This window comes from Lytechinus pictus, chromosome 7 (assembly GCF_037042905.1).
Source record: "Lytechinus pictus isolate F3 Inbred chromosome 7, Lp3.0, whole genome shotgun sequence".
Lineage (NCBI taxonomy): Eukaryota > Metazoa > Echinodermata > Echinoidea > Temnopleuroida > Toxopneustidae > Lytechinus > Lytechinus pictus.
This window is the reverse complement of record NC_087251.1, coordinates 25553867-25568816: the sequence shown is the minus strand read 5'-3', so window position 1 is coordinate 25568816 and position 14950 is coordinate 25553867. Positions and strand designations below refer to the sequence as shown.

At 35.0% G+C, this 14950-nt stretch overlaps 1 protein-coding gene across 3 annotated transcripts in view; it reads right to left on the bottom strand.

The window, feature by feature from the left end:
* Positions 1-13880, bottom strand: part of LOC129267589 (alpha-(1,6)-fucosyltransferase-like) — a 42793-nt gene extending 28913 nt beyond the window's left edge. Inside the window, exons 1-5 of one of the 3 annotated variants that reach the window (XM_064102339.1) lie at positions 13745-13880; positions 8171-8380; positions 5911-6029; positions 1603-1801; positions 968-1082 (exon numbers count right to left, since the gene is read on the bottom strand). In XM_064102339.1, coding sequence (XP_063958409.1) covers positions 968-1082; positions 1603-1801; positions 5911-6029; positions 8171-8328 — 591 coding nt within the window. In that variant the 5' untranslated portion in view covers positions 8329-8380; positions 13745-13880. Of the gene's footprint in view, positions 1-967; positions 1083-1602; positions 1802-5910; positions 6030-8170; positions 8381-10859; positions 11104-13744 lie in introns of those variants that run through there. The other 2 variants (XM_064102338.1, XM_064102340.1) reach the window with 2 other exon arrangements.
* Between the last annotated feature and the right edge of the window lie 1070 nt (positions 13881-14950).

The following is a 14950-nucleotide window of genomic DNA, read 5'->3' as shown; positions in this document are numbered from 1 at the left end:
TAATCTCGACCCTATACAACATCTTGGGTGGTTTTACGATGTTCTTATGACGTTCGTAGGGCCGCCTTACGAAGATAGTGTTTTGTGCGACGTTAAAAAATATTGGGCAAGAAAATCGACGAAGCTGCGAAGTTACGAACGGTCTGCGAACTCTGGTTTCGTACTAGGAACACTACATCGTAGGAACGCTACGATCGAAATTTAAATCATCGCTCAGTTCACGGTAGACTTACATGCAAAAAAAGTATCTCTTGAAATAGGGGACTATCAAAAGGGAAGGGATGAAATGAAAAGTAAAGAAAGGGTGAACAGAGGGAAAAAGGAGAAAGAAGCTTGGAGTACAACAATAATGGTGGACATCTTTAGCGAACGGGAAGCGGTATGGTGATGACGATGAGAGGGAGATTAGTCAAGACACAAAGCGATGAAGATGAGCCGACTGGGAAATTGAAATTGAAATAACGGGGTGGAAATAAAATACTGGTGGATTTTCAGAAATGTATTCGTTAGAATTTCGAAATCACTAATGCAATGCGATCAAGATTTGTATTGTGATATAAGTACGACTCTCTGCCTAAAATAACACCAAACCAATATTTTTGCTCATTTAAATGATAGTACAAGGTCTTTAACCATTCTATATGTTATCAAACATCTATTACATGGTCCATGAACAAGAGAGGAAAATACTTTTTCTATGGATAGACTTGACAAAAGTGACAATTTAATCAAAATATAAAGAAAAGTAATTGGGGAGTTCGCACATTTAGGACGCATGGCCAATCGGAGGATGTCCACACATATAGTGATATCAATATTCAAATACTACTAACTTTCTTATTATTTGTTCAAAATTTTCTAGAAATTACATTCATGTTTCTGTATTTTTCTGTTTTCACACAAGCTAACTTGTTTTCAAATGTTTCATTTTTCTTTCATAGAGAATTTTTATTTTTAATGCACAAACCTGTACATAACGTAATCTCTGTTGAACAAGTTTTGTCAGCTCCTTTGCCTCCTTTTGTCTCCATGATGAGTACCCATCCACCCTGCTTAAGTTGTAGATATCTGTCATGATAGACCTGTAGAAAATATTACAATTTAAGTATAGAGATTTTTTTATAGAAATGTAATTAAAAAATGCAATGTGATACTTTCACACTTGTCAAACCTGAGGCCAATGTTTTCGCTACATCAAAATTAGAGATCATAAAATATATTTGATGTTTTTGACAGTGTTAGCAAATCTCTCTTTTGTTTTTTATTTGCACATCATGACCGTGAAATTGTTATCACTGTCACGTTTTCATCTCTAAAAGGATTATACCTGAAAGATATTTCTCTCTTATTTTCACCAGTAACAGTTTTATCCCCGACATTTGCATCCGGGACTATTTTCACATGTGAAACTTTATCTGTCAAAACTTAACTTAATTCCTATAGATTTTACTCTGATATTTACTCGTGTAAAATTTAGACCTCTAACATTTTACCTATACGTTTTGATATGCAAAGTTCAAGATAGCTGTGACATCGTTACTCTAAGAAAATCATCTAAGCAATTAATCATAGAGAATTATGAATCATTTTAATCCATCTTACCTTTGCTGTTCTCCACCATCTTCTAAAATCTGGTCAATTTTTACTTGTGTTTTCTGATCTTCACTGGACTTCTTGAGTTGAGTGAGTTGTGACCTTATATAGTACCAGATCTCTGTTACCCCGTTATCAATTTTCCTTCGTATCTTTTCATAGGCAAGGGAAGGCTCAGATCCACAGTACTGTGAATTGGAATTTGAATCTGGAAGGGAGAAGAGATAAATTTGAAGGAAAAAAATAATATACTGGCACTATTTTTGGTAATACTTGTCACTGTATAGGCCAGCTATATATTGTAAATCCAAATACGATTTTGAATAATAGGACTAATAATACACAGTTCTTGTATAGCGCATATCACTTTATGATATCATGTACTTCCTGAGAGCATTTGCACCCCCACATGCAGACTTTACAGCACATAAGTATTTCAAGGATTGATTTATCTTTTACGCCAGGTATCCATTTACTTCTTTGCGTCTACCACAGTGTGGATACATTCCTTGCTGAATGAAATTAATGTCATTGCTGTGATTCTAACCCACGACCATGGGCGTCAATCCGGAGGGGGGGGTACGAATTTTCTAGAAGTGGTAATGTCCCCCACTATAATTTTGAGTTAAATTTTTCTTTCTTTCTTTCTTTCTTTCTTTCTTTCTTTCTTTCTTTCTTTCTTTCTTTCTTTCTTTCTTTCTTTCTTTCTTTCTTTCTTTCTTTCTTTCTTTCTTTCTTTCTTTCTTTCTTTCTTTCTTTCTTTCTTTCTATCTCTCTTTCTCTATTTGTTGAAATTAAAAAACCTTCCAAAATTTGCCAGCTGAACTAAAGTTATCCCACTCAAAGGGTTATTTCATATTTTCATTAGGCCCTGGATCTATGCCCCCTTTCCCTTCGGATTTGCTTAACGAAATCTACGGTAGATGCGAGTACGAAATGGCTTCTGCCCACTGACCTCTATACCACCAGTGATTCTGTCCATAGAGGTGGATTAAAGTAAAGCCAGAGCGCTGACTCCGGGCAAATCGCGTGCCGACCATGGAGATCGTCCGCCATGTTGCACCACAAATTGTCGCCTAATTTAGGCGACAGTAATTTTTAATGGAGGAGGGGACACCACAAAATTGTCGCCCTATTTCACTTAACACTTAACTTACTCTTGTCTCCATGAACACACACACATACACAAAAAAGGTCATGTAGAGTTCGTAGGAAAATGTGTATGTTTCTCTGGGTCTGAGGTGTATGTATGTGTGTTAATTAACAAAACTATAGGTGAAACTGATGGTGGTATCTCATTTTTGAGACGGATTTTGGACTACTTTGTAACGGTTTTGAGACGATTTTGAAACTTGTCGCTGAGACGTCTTCTGAGGCCACACGACGTTTCATTAGTCTCGGGAATCTCAAAACCGTCTCAAAATAGTCCCAAAACGTCCGTCTCAGAGACGTCTCCAATACTTTTTCCCGTCACGAATGCGATACTTTTCGTAGAGATGTTTCCATTATTTTTTCCGTCGCCGCAGACGTCTTTAAGACGGATATGGGTCAACTTTGAGACGGTTTTGAGACGATTTTGAAACTTGTCGCAGAGATGTGTTCTAATGTCCGCCGACGTTTCATTAGTCTCGGGAATCTCAAAACCGTCTAAAAAATAGTCCCAAATATGTCTCACAAACGTCTCCAATACTTCACGAATACGATACTTTTTCGTTTCCGTCGCAGAGACGTTTCTAATATTTTTCCGTCGCGATGACGTCTTTGAGACGGATTTGGAACTTCTTTGAGACGGTTTTGAGACGATTTTGAAACTTATCGAGGAGACGTCTCCTGAATCCCCGCGACGTTTCATGAGTCTCAAAAATCACAAAAACCGTCTTAAAAAATCCCAAATCCGTCTAAGAGACGTCTCCAATGCTTTTTTTTTTCATCGGGAACACGATACTTTTTATGTAGCACTTCGCCAACTCACATTTCGTCTAATGCCCATTTCGTTTACCGTCCATTTGATCTATCACCACTTGGTCGCTCTCAGCAACAAACAGGCAATAGACTTATTATTCATTTGGGCATTACACGAAAATACAATTAGACCATTTAGCTATTAGACGAATTTGTCATTCGACAATATGACAAGACCAAGTATATAATAGACATATTGCAAATTAGACCAAATTATTAGTAGACCAAATGGGTTATGCCCATGTGTTATTAGTCGAACTGTTGTTAGACCAAGTGGATATAACCCCCCCCCAAAAAAAAAAAAATAATAATAATAATAATAATAATAAAATAAAATAAAATAAAATAAAATAAAATAAAATAAAATAAAATAAAATAAAATAAAATAAAATAAAATAAAATAAAATAAAATAAAATAAAATAAAATAAAATAAAATAAAATAAAATAAAAATAAATAAATAATAATAATACACACACACACTATGACGCACACCCACCCTCACACATACCAACACAACACTCACATCTAGCACAACACACACAATCTTACCAAAAACAACGACACACACCCTGACGCACACACACTACACACCAGACTGGTGGTTGAAGACAATTTGTGTATAATGGGTGACAATTTGTGGTTCTAGGTTTCTTTTTGCCGACACAAATTGGCACAATATTATTGCTTAAAAAATTGAGACCGGCACGTGCAGCACAAATCGCCGCGAGGCGATAATTTGTGCAGGGGTGATTATAAGTGGTGTCAGTTTTTGCACAAAAATTGTCGCGGGATGACAATTTGTGCTAGGGTGACAGTTTGTGGTGCAACACGCCATTACCAAACCGGGCAACTGTACCTGCCCCGTCATCGTATGCTCCTATAGTCGTTTTTCAAATATTCTTTAAAAATTCTTTAGAATATATTCTTTTCTTGTTCCATTCCCCCTATTTTGAGGGTGCTGAACACAAATATTTATTTATTTATCTATCTATTTATTTATTTATTCGTACTTTCTTCATAAAAAGCAGGGTAGCCCCATTCAAGCCAGAGGCCTGCTTTACAGGGAGCCCTGCTATATCATTCACAATTATAACATATTTAATTAAAATGCACAATACAAAATAATATATATACATAATAAACAAATAACAAAGGGGGATAATGCCTATACATACTATGACAAAAAACAGTAAAGAAATTAATTAGCTTGCTTGGAATTTGCGGACGTTTCGTTTAAAGGTAGGAAGTGAAGCACAGCACTTAATGGGTACTGGTAACAAGTTAAATAGTTTTACTGCTATATACGATGTAGGAGAACGACTGTTTTTATTCTCGGTTCTTGGTTTTGCGAGATACAATTGTTATGATGAGATTGATCTAGTAGGATAGTGATTAGATCTCAGAGGCATAGTTTGCAATAAATAACCAGGAGCAAGATTTAAACATAAGTACTCGGTAATCATAATGCACTCTATTTTTAACAGATTGCAATTTCAGAGAGTGCAACATACTCTGCATCTAATACCAAATGACAATTTTTGTTTTGACACTTCTGTAGTCGCTGCAAAACTTTCACTTTTAATGATCCCCAAACAGTTGAACAGTAGTCGATATGAGGAAGGATTAAAGAAAAATACAAATGGGCGAGTACGTCTTTTGTAAGACAGTGCCTGATTCTCCGCATGCATATTATAGAATTCATACAAGTCATGATCTTTTTAATAATGAATTTGACGTGAAAAGACCAGTCCAGAATAATTATGTCTGAAGGTGACACCCAGATATTTAAATTTAGTTACATTTTCTCCGGATCCATGTATATCTCTAACTTGACTGGGTGTACCTTCCTCTGACTTGAAAATAACATAACTTTCGTTTTATCTGCCGCGGAACGGTTTTCAATGTGGGGAGGGAGGGCTGAGTCAAAGTGGGGGGGGGGGCTGACCATGCAAAAAATCACAATCATAATTTATGGTCATTTTCACTTTTTTTGTACACGGTTTTGGAAAAAAGTGGGGGGGGGGGGGCTTCAGCCCCCCCCCCCCCCGCTTCTGCGGCCCCTGATCTGTATTAACAACTAAACTCAAGGTCAAATGTCATTCAGGGTCAATGAACGTATATGAATTGTGCTGTTTGTGACTAATTGATAGTTGTTCTCAAAGTCAGCACTGCTGCTATATTGAATCGCGTAATACAGGCGAGACTGCTAGAGGCGCTCCACTTGTTTATAATTATAAAGTATAACAATAATGATAATCGTAAAAATAATCATTTTGAATTAGAAAAGGGTGGCAAATATTGTATAAATTAAGCAAATATATTTTATATAATATCACTGGCCAGTAATACTAACCTGATGCCTGCTCCTGTTGCCTCGTATCCTGAACATTTCCTTTATTTTCTCTTTCCATTCTTGAAATAACATTTACTCCTTCCTTGCCACCGTTATAAGACGACCTAGCTACCAAGCCTCTGAAATTAATGTTTAAAGATGACAAATGAAATTCACCCCTGAATGCGCTACAGTAACTGTTAGTCAACAGACAGATTTCATTTACGTTTAATATCAAAGGGGAAGTCCGCCCTGAAGTTAAGTGGGTTTTAATTGTTTTTTGGGGGTGTGTGAAAAAGGCGGGAAAACGACAAGGACATATCATTAATGACGTTAGGCGAAAATGCATGACAATATGTACTGGTGAATGAAAAGAGAATGGAATAATCAAAGTTTTAATTTTGTGACGTCGCATTCGAGTAGCTTCACCGTAATGTGTCCAAATATAAATTCCTTATAAAGTAGTATTTTCTCCGAAAAATAAAATAGTTTCAACTGTCCATGCGTTCAATATATCGACAGAAATAAACATCATTTAATGAAAAAGTATTCAACCATCATAAACGATTAAAATGGTGCTTGGGAGAAACTATAGGACATTATTATCGGGTAGTGTCGGCATCTGACTTCCGTTCCAAATTAAGATTTTAAACAATGATAAAATTTCTTAATCAGTGATTGTGCAACAAAAGCAAGAGGTCGCAATAAACTGTGAGAAAATCTTTATGGGAACGACTTGGGAGTGAGCCTGGCTCCACTGTCTGATGATCAGTTACTAATGTTGAAAACCAACTGGTTATCGTATAATGACCTAGGTTTGAAACCCACCCTCTACATTTCAATCTTTTTGTCATAATAGTTGGTGACATACTTGTTTATTCCGTAAAAGAAAATGCTATCTCTGGTATAGATAGCGTGTATTTAGTAAACAACATGGGTGTCGAATCGTGTTGTGAATCTATCGTTCAAGGGGGGGGGGTGATTTATTGTTCCATCCCCCTTGAATAGTATGACGTCACGGATCGACACCAGTGGTAAACAACACTATCAGACTATAATAACCGTTGCTGATAACTCGCCCTCTTGTGTTTGTTCCACAACTAATGATGGGGGGGAAAAGGACACCCCCCGAGGATTTTTATCTTATTTTATTTATTTATTTTTATTTTTATTTTATCTATTTTTTTTTTTTTTGGGGGGGGGGGCACAATATGAAAATGTATACAAAAGTGGAGGCCCCTGGCTTTAAATGGACGGGAATGTGGGGGAGCAGTGATTAGAGTGAAAACATTTTGTTTTCTAGTCAAACAAACAATAAATAAACAAATGAATCGCCAACGCAAAATGTGGTGATCTCTGACCTCTTTGCTTCTCAGATTCAGATTCAGATATTTTTATTGTCCAATTGCAATCGGGTACAAATAGAAATTCAATTTGTTCGCACAAAATAATTTAGATTATCACATGATACACACAAAGATTACACGATACATATAGTAAACATTATAAAAATCAACAAGCAAAGATAAGAGAAATTAAGAGAAAGGCAGGAAGGGGGGTAATATAAATTCAAGTATGGCTATTAAATGCAGCAGGGGCAATGGGACGTATTTTCGTTTGGGGGAGGCAAAGCCAAAAAAGGCACTTTTATGTCAAAATTGGCATTTTGGTGCAAACGGATATTTTCACCATATGAGATTATCATCTGCGTGAAGTAGTTGAGTGTTAATTGTAGTAATTAATTTGAGCAAATACATTTTTAAGTGATTCTGATTGATAAAATATATATTTAGGCTTTATCTTTCCGGCTTGGAAAAAAATTCAAATCTGAAGTTTTAAAACTCGCTTTTTGGTAAATTATGGCGCTAATTACTGTTAAGAGGCCATCCTTGCGAGATATTGCGATCGCGAATTGCGAACTCAAACTTTTGGACATTTCAATCAATCATAAAAAATACAGGTTTATACAAATTAGGACAAGGACAAAAATAAAAAGAAAAAGGAAAGAAAATTAAAAAGGGTCCAATATATAATTTCCTGAATACCACCTCAAAATTTATCAAAAAATAAAATTTTCAGTACAAAAAATTGCCAAAATTTTGACAATACGAGATGCCCCCGCGCCATTCTCAATTATTATTATTAAATTACTTTTTCATTCACTTATTCATTTATTTATTTAATTATTCATTTTTTATTAATTAATTAATTTATTTATTCATTTATTTGTTATATGATTTTTACTCATTGGTTGGAATAATGCAATGAAAAGATATCTTACTCTAATTGTTGAATACGTATCTTCTGATCTTCATACTTTTGCCTGACGATGATTAACTCTTTGGCAAGATCCTGCTGCTTTCCTACAGACTTGAGATAGATCAGACCACCTAACCAGGTTAACCCCATGATCAGCCCAAATTTATATGACATCCGCATGGTCCACACCTCCCAATACTTCTTACTGCAACTGGTATTCTTTCACGTTTGACTTCAGAAATGCCAAGAGAATAAAATCAAGAGTTACTTAATAATATTTTGAGGCTGAGGCATTAGACAAATAATTCAGGATACTAAGATAATCCTATCGGTTTCCATAATGCCCTTTATTTATTATATGTACAATGCGAATTGAGAAATTTCACAAGAGTGGGAACCATAAAATGCATGTAAGTCAACATACAGTATTTAACACAAACGTGAAACCTGAATGATGTATTTCGTTGAAAATTATGTTTCTTAGACAGTATCCCATTAATTTATCACAAATACACGCATTTTAGTGCTCACACTTGGGATTTCTTTGGTCCGATTTCTCATTACATAATACTGTTAGGGTCTTTGGCGGCCGTTTTAAATATACAAAATACAATATACAAAAAACATTTAACACATACATGGCATATTAAATCATATTTTTCGTTAACAATTGTTTTAGTCAGTGTTCAACTCGTTTATTTTAATAATATGCATTTTAGTGCCCACTTTTGTTAATTTTTTGGCCCCCATTGTCATTGTACATAATACTGTTTGGGCCAGTGGCGAATATTTTGAATATCAAAATACAGCTGCTGCAATTTTCCTATACATGACATAATAAATTATATATTTCGTTAGTAATTATGATTTTCATACATTGCTTCGTTCATCGATCACAATTACTTGCAGTTTAGTGCTCATTTTTGTGAAAATTAGTTTTCCCTATTGATATTGTACATAATAGAGTATACAGGGGCCTATGGCGGCCATTTTGAATATCAAGAAAATATATTTTTTTGTCAAAAATCTTTTTTTTTCAGAGAATATTTCACTCCTGCCACACAAATTGCATGCACTTTATAGCCAATGTGCGGGCACTTTTATGATTTTCATGGGTAATTTGCATATTTTGGCGGCCATATTGGATTTTGTCAATTTGCAGAAAGTGCCTAAGGTTACTCGGGTGGCATCATCCAGATCCGTAATCAACACCCTCAAATTGACAAGAAACCATACAAAAAATATTGTATATATGAAAAAACAAGGTTATGCCTCTTATATCCTGGACTATTACACTGTATTCATGGTATTGAGTACAATGGATGAGTAAAGAGCATGGAGAATTATGATCCTTAAAAGTTATGCGTCGTCAATGCCCTGCACATTTATGAAATTTTTGTAAATCTATCAAAAATGTACAGTTGCCCCCAAATTAGCTGTAAAATATGAATAAAGGCACCTTTTGGTAATCTGGTATGCATTTACCAAAAGTTTAATGTGCGGTAATAAGCCCCATGATGACTGAAATAATACCCTAGCTAAACGAAACTCAAGAAAGCTACTTTTCTGCTTTGATTACATGATTTCTTTTTTAAAAAATACATCTTCCTTCATTTTTAGCATTTAGATAGTTTAAATACATACGACATGTGCCAGTTTCTACCTATCATGCTGAATTGTAATGAAACGAATCTCACATATCTCACTGTCATAATTATACAGTGCGTCCCCAAAAAAACTATACACTTTTTATTTGGCTGCCAAATGAAAAATATATCATTTTTGGGAAAAACACTTACATATTATGGAAGCCAATAAAGTCAACTTTCAAATGACACCAAAAAGTTGGAAAACTATTCATGCTTGAGCGAGCACTTTCCACTGAAACAAAGGGTATGAAAATTATGGTGGGCAGGAATTAGCCTTCCAATTTCTTTCAGTTTTTGAGATGCTAGTCCCTTGGAACTTGCAAAGTTGAGGGTGTTTCGATAAATCAATGATCAAGCATTATCAATTTAGGTTTTTAGAGCAAATTTCAAGAATCATTAAATTGAAATTTAATGCATGAGTGAACATGAAATACATGGAAGTCAGAATAGGGATATGACTTAGGTGGGGGAAGTAGGTTGACGGGATATGGGTCAACATAACACTTACCCCCTCTCTTTCTCTCTCTCTCTACCCCTTTCACCCCTCCTGAGAGACTAGCCTTTGCTAGGGTGAGCAAGAATTATAGCCTTCCAGTTTTTTTTAGAGGTGAGTCCTTTGGAACTTGCAAAGTTAAGGGTGTTATGCTAAATTACTGATGAATTGAGATCAGTTTTGGTTTCTTAAGCAAATTTCATGAGTTACTAATTTGAAATGTAATGCATGAGTAAATAGGAATTGTAATTTTAGTGTAGCATTTTTAGTTTATTATGTTTTTTAGTAAAATACATATATAAATGTAGTCCCATGATATATTTTTGTATGCTTCGGATTGTCCTATCGAGATGCGTAAGAAAAAAAATGTTTCACTGAGGCTATAGACTAATTATGATCACACATTGTATCATGTAACAATGATGTGTTTGGTAGGTAGAGGCTTTAAATTGCAAAACGAAAAAACATGTAGAGATTATTTAACAATAATAATAAACAAACACAGCACGGAATAACAAAGGAGTTTAAATAATGTTATGTACTGCAGTGAATACTATCCATATACTTGCCAACATTGATGAATGAAAAAAAAGCAGTAGAATCGAAGGAGCGGAGCGACTCTGACAGAGGAATCGATGCCCTACAACATGTACAATATCCTACATTTTATTTGTCTCCTGAATGCGTATGTTCACATATTGTCATTTTCCAACCTCATGAATATGAACATGTATATATACCAACTAATGAACTTTTTTTTGCACTCCAGCTGTAAATTATGAGCTCACTACATGCCGCGAAACTATTATAGCTGGGGAAGGTAGTTGGCTACGAGTTGCCCTTCACGCATGCATGAACTGTTTTGAATGCCGACTGAATATTTTTTTTAATGTTTGTCCACTCAAGCTTCTGTGTGTTACAATTGTTGTATGCCCTCTTTTTTCATATTTGAACTCTCTTGCATGCATGCCGAACTACAATTACGTTTCACATGCTTAGTAATATATAAATTATATATGTCTACCTAAGCTTTGTAACGTAACATTTTTGCATGCCCTCTTCATCTCAATTTCTGAATTAAGGTTTCCCTTTTCTTAGCATGTAAATTTTACCACGATTTAATACGGGAGAACTTGTTTGACATGTTTGCAGGACGAGTGCAAGTTATGTCTTCACGACTTCACCTTATTATCTTAAATCAAATGACGGGGATAGATATGGCGTATCACATAAACTTTATAAGAAGTAGCAAGCGAGCGAGTAAAAATCTGAAAAAAAGCTGAAATTTTGTAAATATCAAGTGACTGCAAACAGGGACATTTTAAGGACTATTTTCACAAATTCATGAAGAGCATATGTATCTAACCATCATCTAACGCGAGCGCCAAGCGCTTGCTGATTTTGTTAGAATTACACCTTAATACATGAAGCACTTTTTGTAGTCATTGTAATCACGAACATGAACAACGTATTTCGCTATTTTTTTTTAATTCAGACCTGGAGAGAGGCATTCTAAGGATTTTGTTACCAGGAATTCACTAAGACCATACGTGTTTCACTAACTAAATGATGCGAGCATAATCTATTTTGATATTCAGACCAGAAAAAGAAACAATTTAAGGACTGTTTTAAGGAATTCATGAAGAATAGTCATAATTATCTCATCAATCCACTTATACGAACTTAAGCGCGGGCCGGAAATGTTTCAGATCTTAAAAGGAGGCAATCACTCTTAGTAATCATGAAATTTCAGAATTATGGTCTATCGCGAACAGCCATCTTGTATTCTTGGCATCAACAAGGTGACTTGCCGAGTTTCAACAACTCGTCATCGTGTCTTCTCGTCCTGACAAAGTCGACTTGACGAGATTGAGGATAAGTCTTCTTCTCTTCTCGTCCTAAATAAGCCGACTTAACGAGATCATGGATCCCGTCTTCTTCTCTTCTCGTCCTGACGAAGTTGACTTGACAAGATTCTGTATCTTGTCTTCTTATCTTCTCGTCATAGTTTAGTCGACTTGACGAGGTTGGGGATATTGTCTTCTTATCATCTCATCCTAAATAAATTGACTTGACAAGATTGAGGATCTCGTCTTCTTGTCTTCTTTCCTCGTCTTCTTAATTGTCATCTTGACTCTTTTACTTGTCTTCTCATTTCGTCTTCTGGGGGCACGTTTAAGCTTCCGTATGTTAGGGATGTATTCAGATGACATTCGGTTGGATTAAGGGAGGCTTTTGGAGTATTCTGGGCAGATTCGGACCTATTCGAATCTTTCGGGGAGAAACGGTCCGAGCTTTTATTTGCGCATTCGGATACATTGTCATGTTCGGGGTTGTCATTTTTCAAGCAATCTGCTTATAATGACAATCCTTTTCCTGCAAACTGTAAATGTTAATTTTTTATTGTTGGTAGTAGATCATAATATTTGTTTAGAATGACTTTTTTATTTAGTATTATTTCTTTATGATTCATACCAAAATCAATTTCCGATATATTATGTTTGTTACGAAATGAAAAGTATACGAATGCAGAAAAAAACAATAAATCAAATCAAATCAAATATTCGTTCCGATTCCGGTCTACAGTCGGGTCGTCATTCGGCTGTATAATCGGAGCAATCAGGCAACATTCGGCCCGATTCTGGCCACTATTCGGGTGGTATTCGGCTTAATTGCAGTCATTTTGAATTTTAGAATATAGCATTTATCATCTAAATAACACAAGAAATTATATTTCGTTAGAAATCATATTTTCAGACAATATTTCACTCATACAACACTATTTTTTAGTCAAGCTAAGCCAACTTCTGTTGAAATGATTTATCACATACATTGCATATTATTTAGATAATAAATTTCGTTAACTATAATATTTTTTAGCCAGTATTCAACTTCTTTATCTTAATAACATGCATTTTAGTGCTCACTCTTGTGATTTTTTTGGTCCCCATTCACATTGTACATAATAGCATTAGTGCGTTTGGAGGCCATTTTGAATATCAAAATACATCATTAAATTTTATCACATACATGAGAACACAAATTATATATTTTATTAGAGCAATCATGTTCTCAGACATTACTTCACGCATAGATCACAATATTACTTGCATTTTAGTGCTCACTTTTGTATAAAAAAAATTCCCATTCATATTTAATAGGGTATACAGGGGTCTAGGGCGGCCATTTTGAATATCAAGAAAATAGATATTTTGTTATAAATCTTTTTTTTTTTCAGAGAGTGTGTCACTCCTGCAACATAATTACATGCATTTTATAGCCAATGTAGGGGGCAATTTTATGATTTTTATGGGTCAATAATTTGCATATTTTGGCGACCATATTGAATTTTGCCGATTTGCGGAAAATGCTCAAAGTTCAGATTCGGAATCACCACCCTCGAATTGACAAGAAACCATTATAAAATGAAAAGCAAGGTTATGCCTCTTCTAACCTGTACTATATTCACCATCCTCCTGTATATTATACATGTACTGTCGTCATCTTCGTAATTGATTCTTGGGCTGAACTTTGCTCTACCACCACCTCGTTATTCTGTCTTGACATCTGTTGTTATGCCTGCAGTGCTTGACAAAGAATATCACGCCTTTTAATTCTGGCATGTGGTTCATGGTTTCAGAGGACAATGATTGGAATCAATACTCATTGTGTTATTCTCAATTTTCTATAAGAAATAAAGAATGACACACACGCTATGAGACAAATTTCAAGTTAAGGATGACAATTGTTATTACGAATTACAAAATTCATTTTTGTATTCACAATTGTCTTTCATACTTTTTTCATTTAAACCGTCGAATACAAAAAAATATATATACATGAAAATATGTATACATGATAGGATATTCGAGAGGAAATTATTCGGCCTATTTATATATCTATAAAATCATTTTGGGATTGACTGCAATTAGTGGCGTAGCTAGGATTTGTTGATATTTTGTAAGGGGTCTAGAGTGTATATAAGCGCATGGGACATGGAAGGGCAAGGCAAAATGATTCACTTCTTAAAAAGAAATGTTAGTGATGAATTACTGCTTGGTATTTCATGTTATTCCTATTCATATATTATTCTGTATACTTTTGAATTGGGTTTACTTTGTTGTTGCTGCGGCTAGGAGGGGGGGGGGGGGAATGTTAGTGATGAATTACTGCTTGGTATTTCATGTTATTCCTATTCATATATTATTCTGTATACTTTTGAATTGGGTTTACTTTGTTGTTGCTGCGGCTAGGAGGGGGGGGGGGGTATATCCTCCAAGCATTGATGTTTCATCTTCTACAAAACTACAAGCTTGTAAGTTGAATATATGCATATATTCAACTTACAAGCTTAGGGACTGTTTTTTAGATTGATAATAATGGTTTTCATCACTTCCTTCCCTCAATTTATAAATGATTTGTACACAGCTTATCAAGCAAACTGGAATATTATGAAGAAATGTGAAAATTGAAGTGAATGTTGGTTTGTTTCAACTGAAGTGTAATTCTTTGTGATCAGTTCAGAATAAAATGTTACTTCCTTCCCTCAATTTATAAATGATTTGTACACAGCTTATCAAGCAACTGGAATATTATGAAGAAATGTGAAGATTGAAGTGAATGTTGGTTTGTTTTAACTGAAGTGTAATTCTTTGTGATC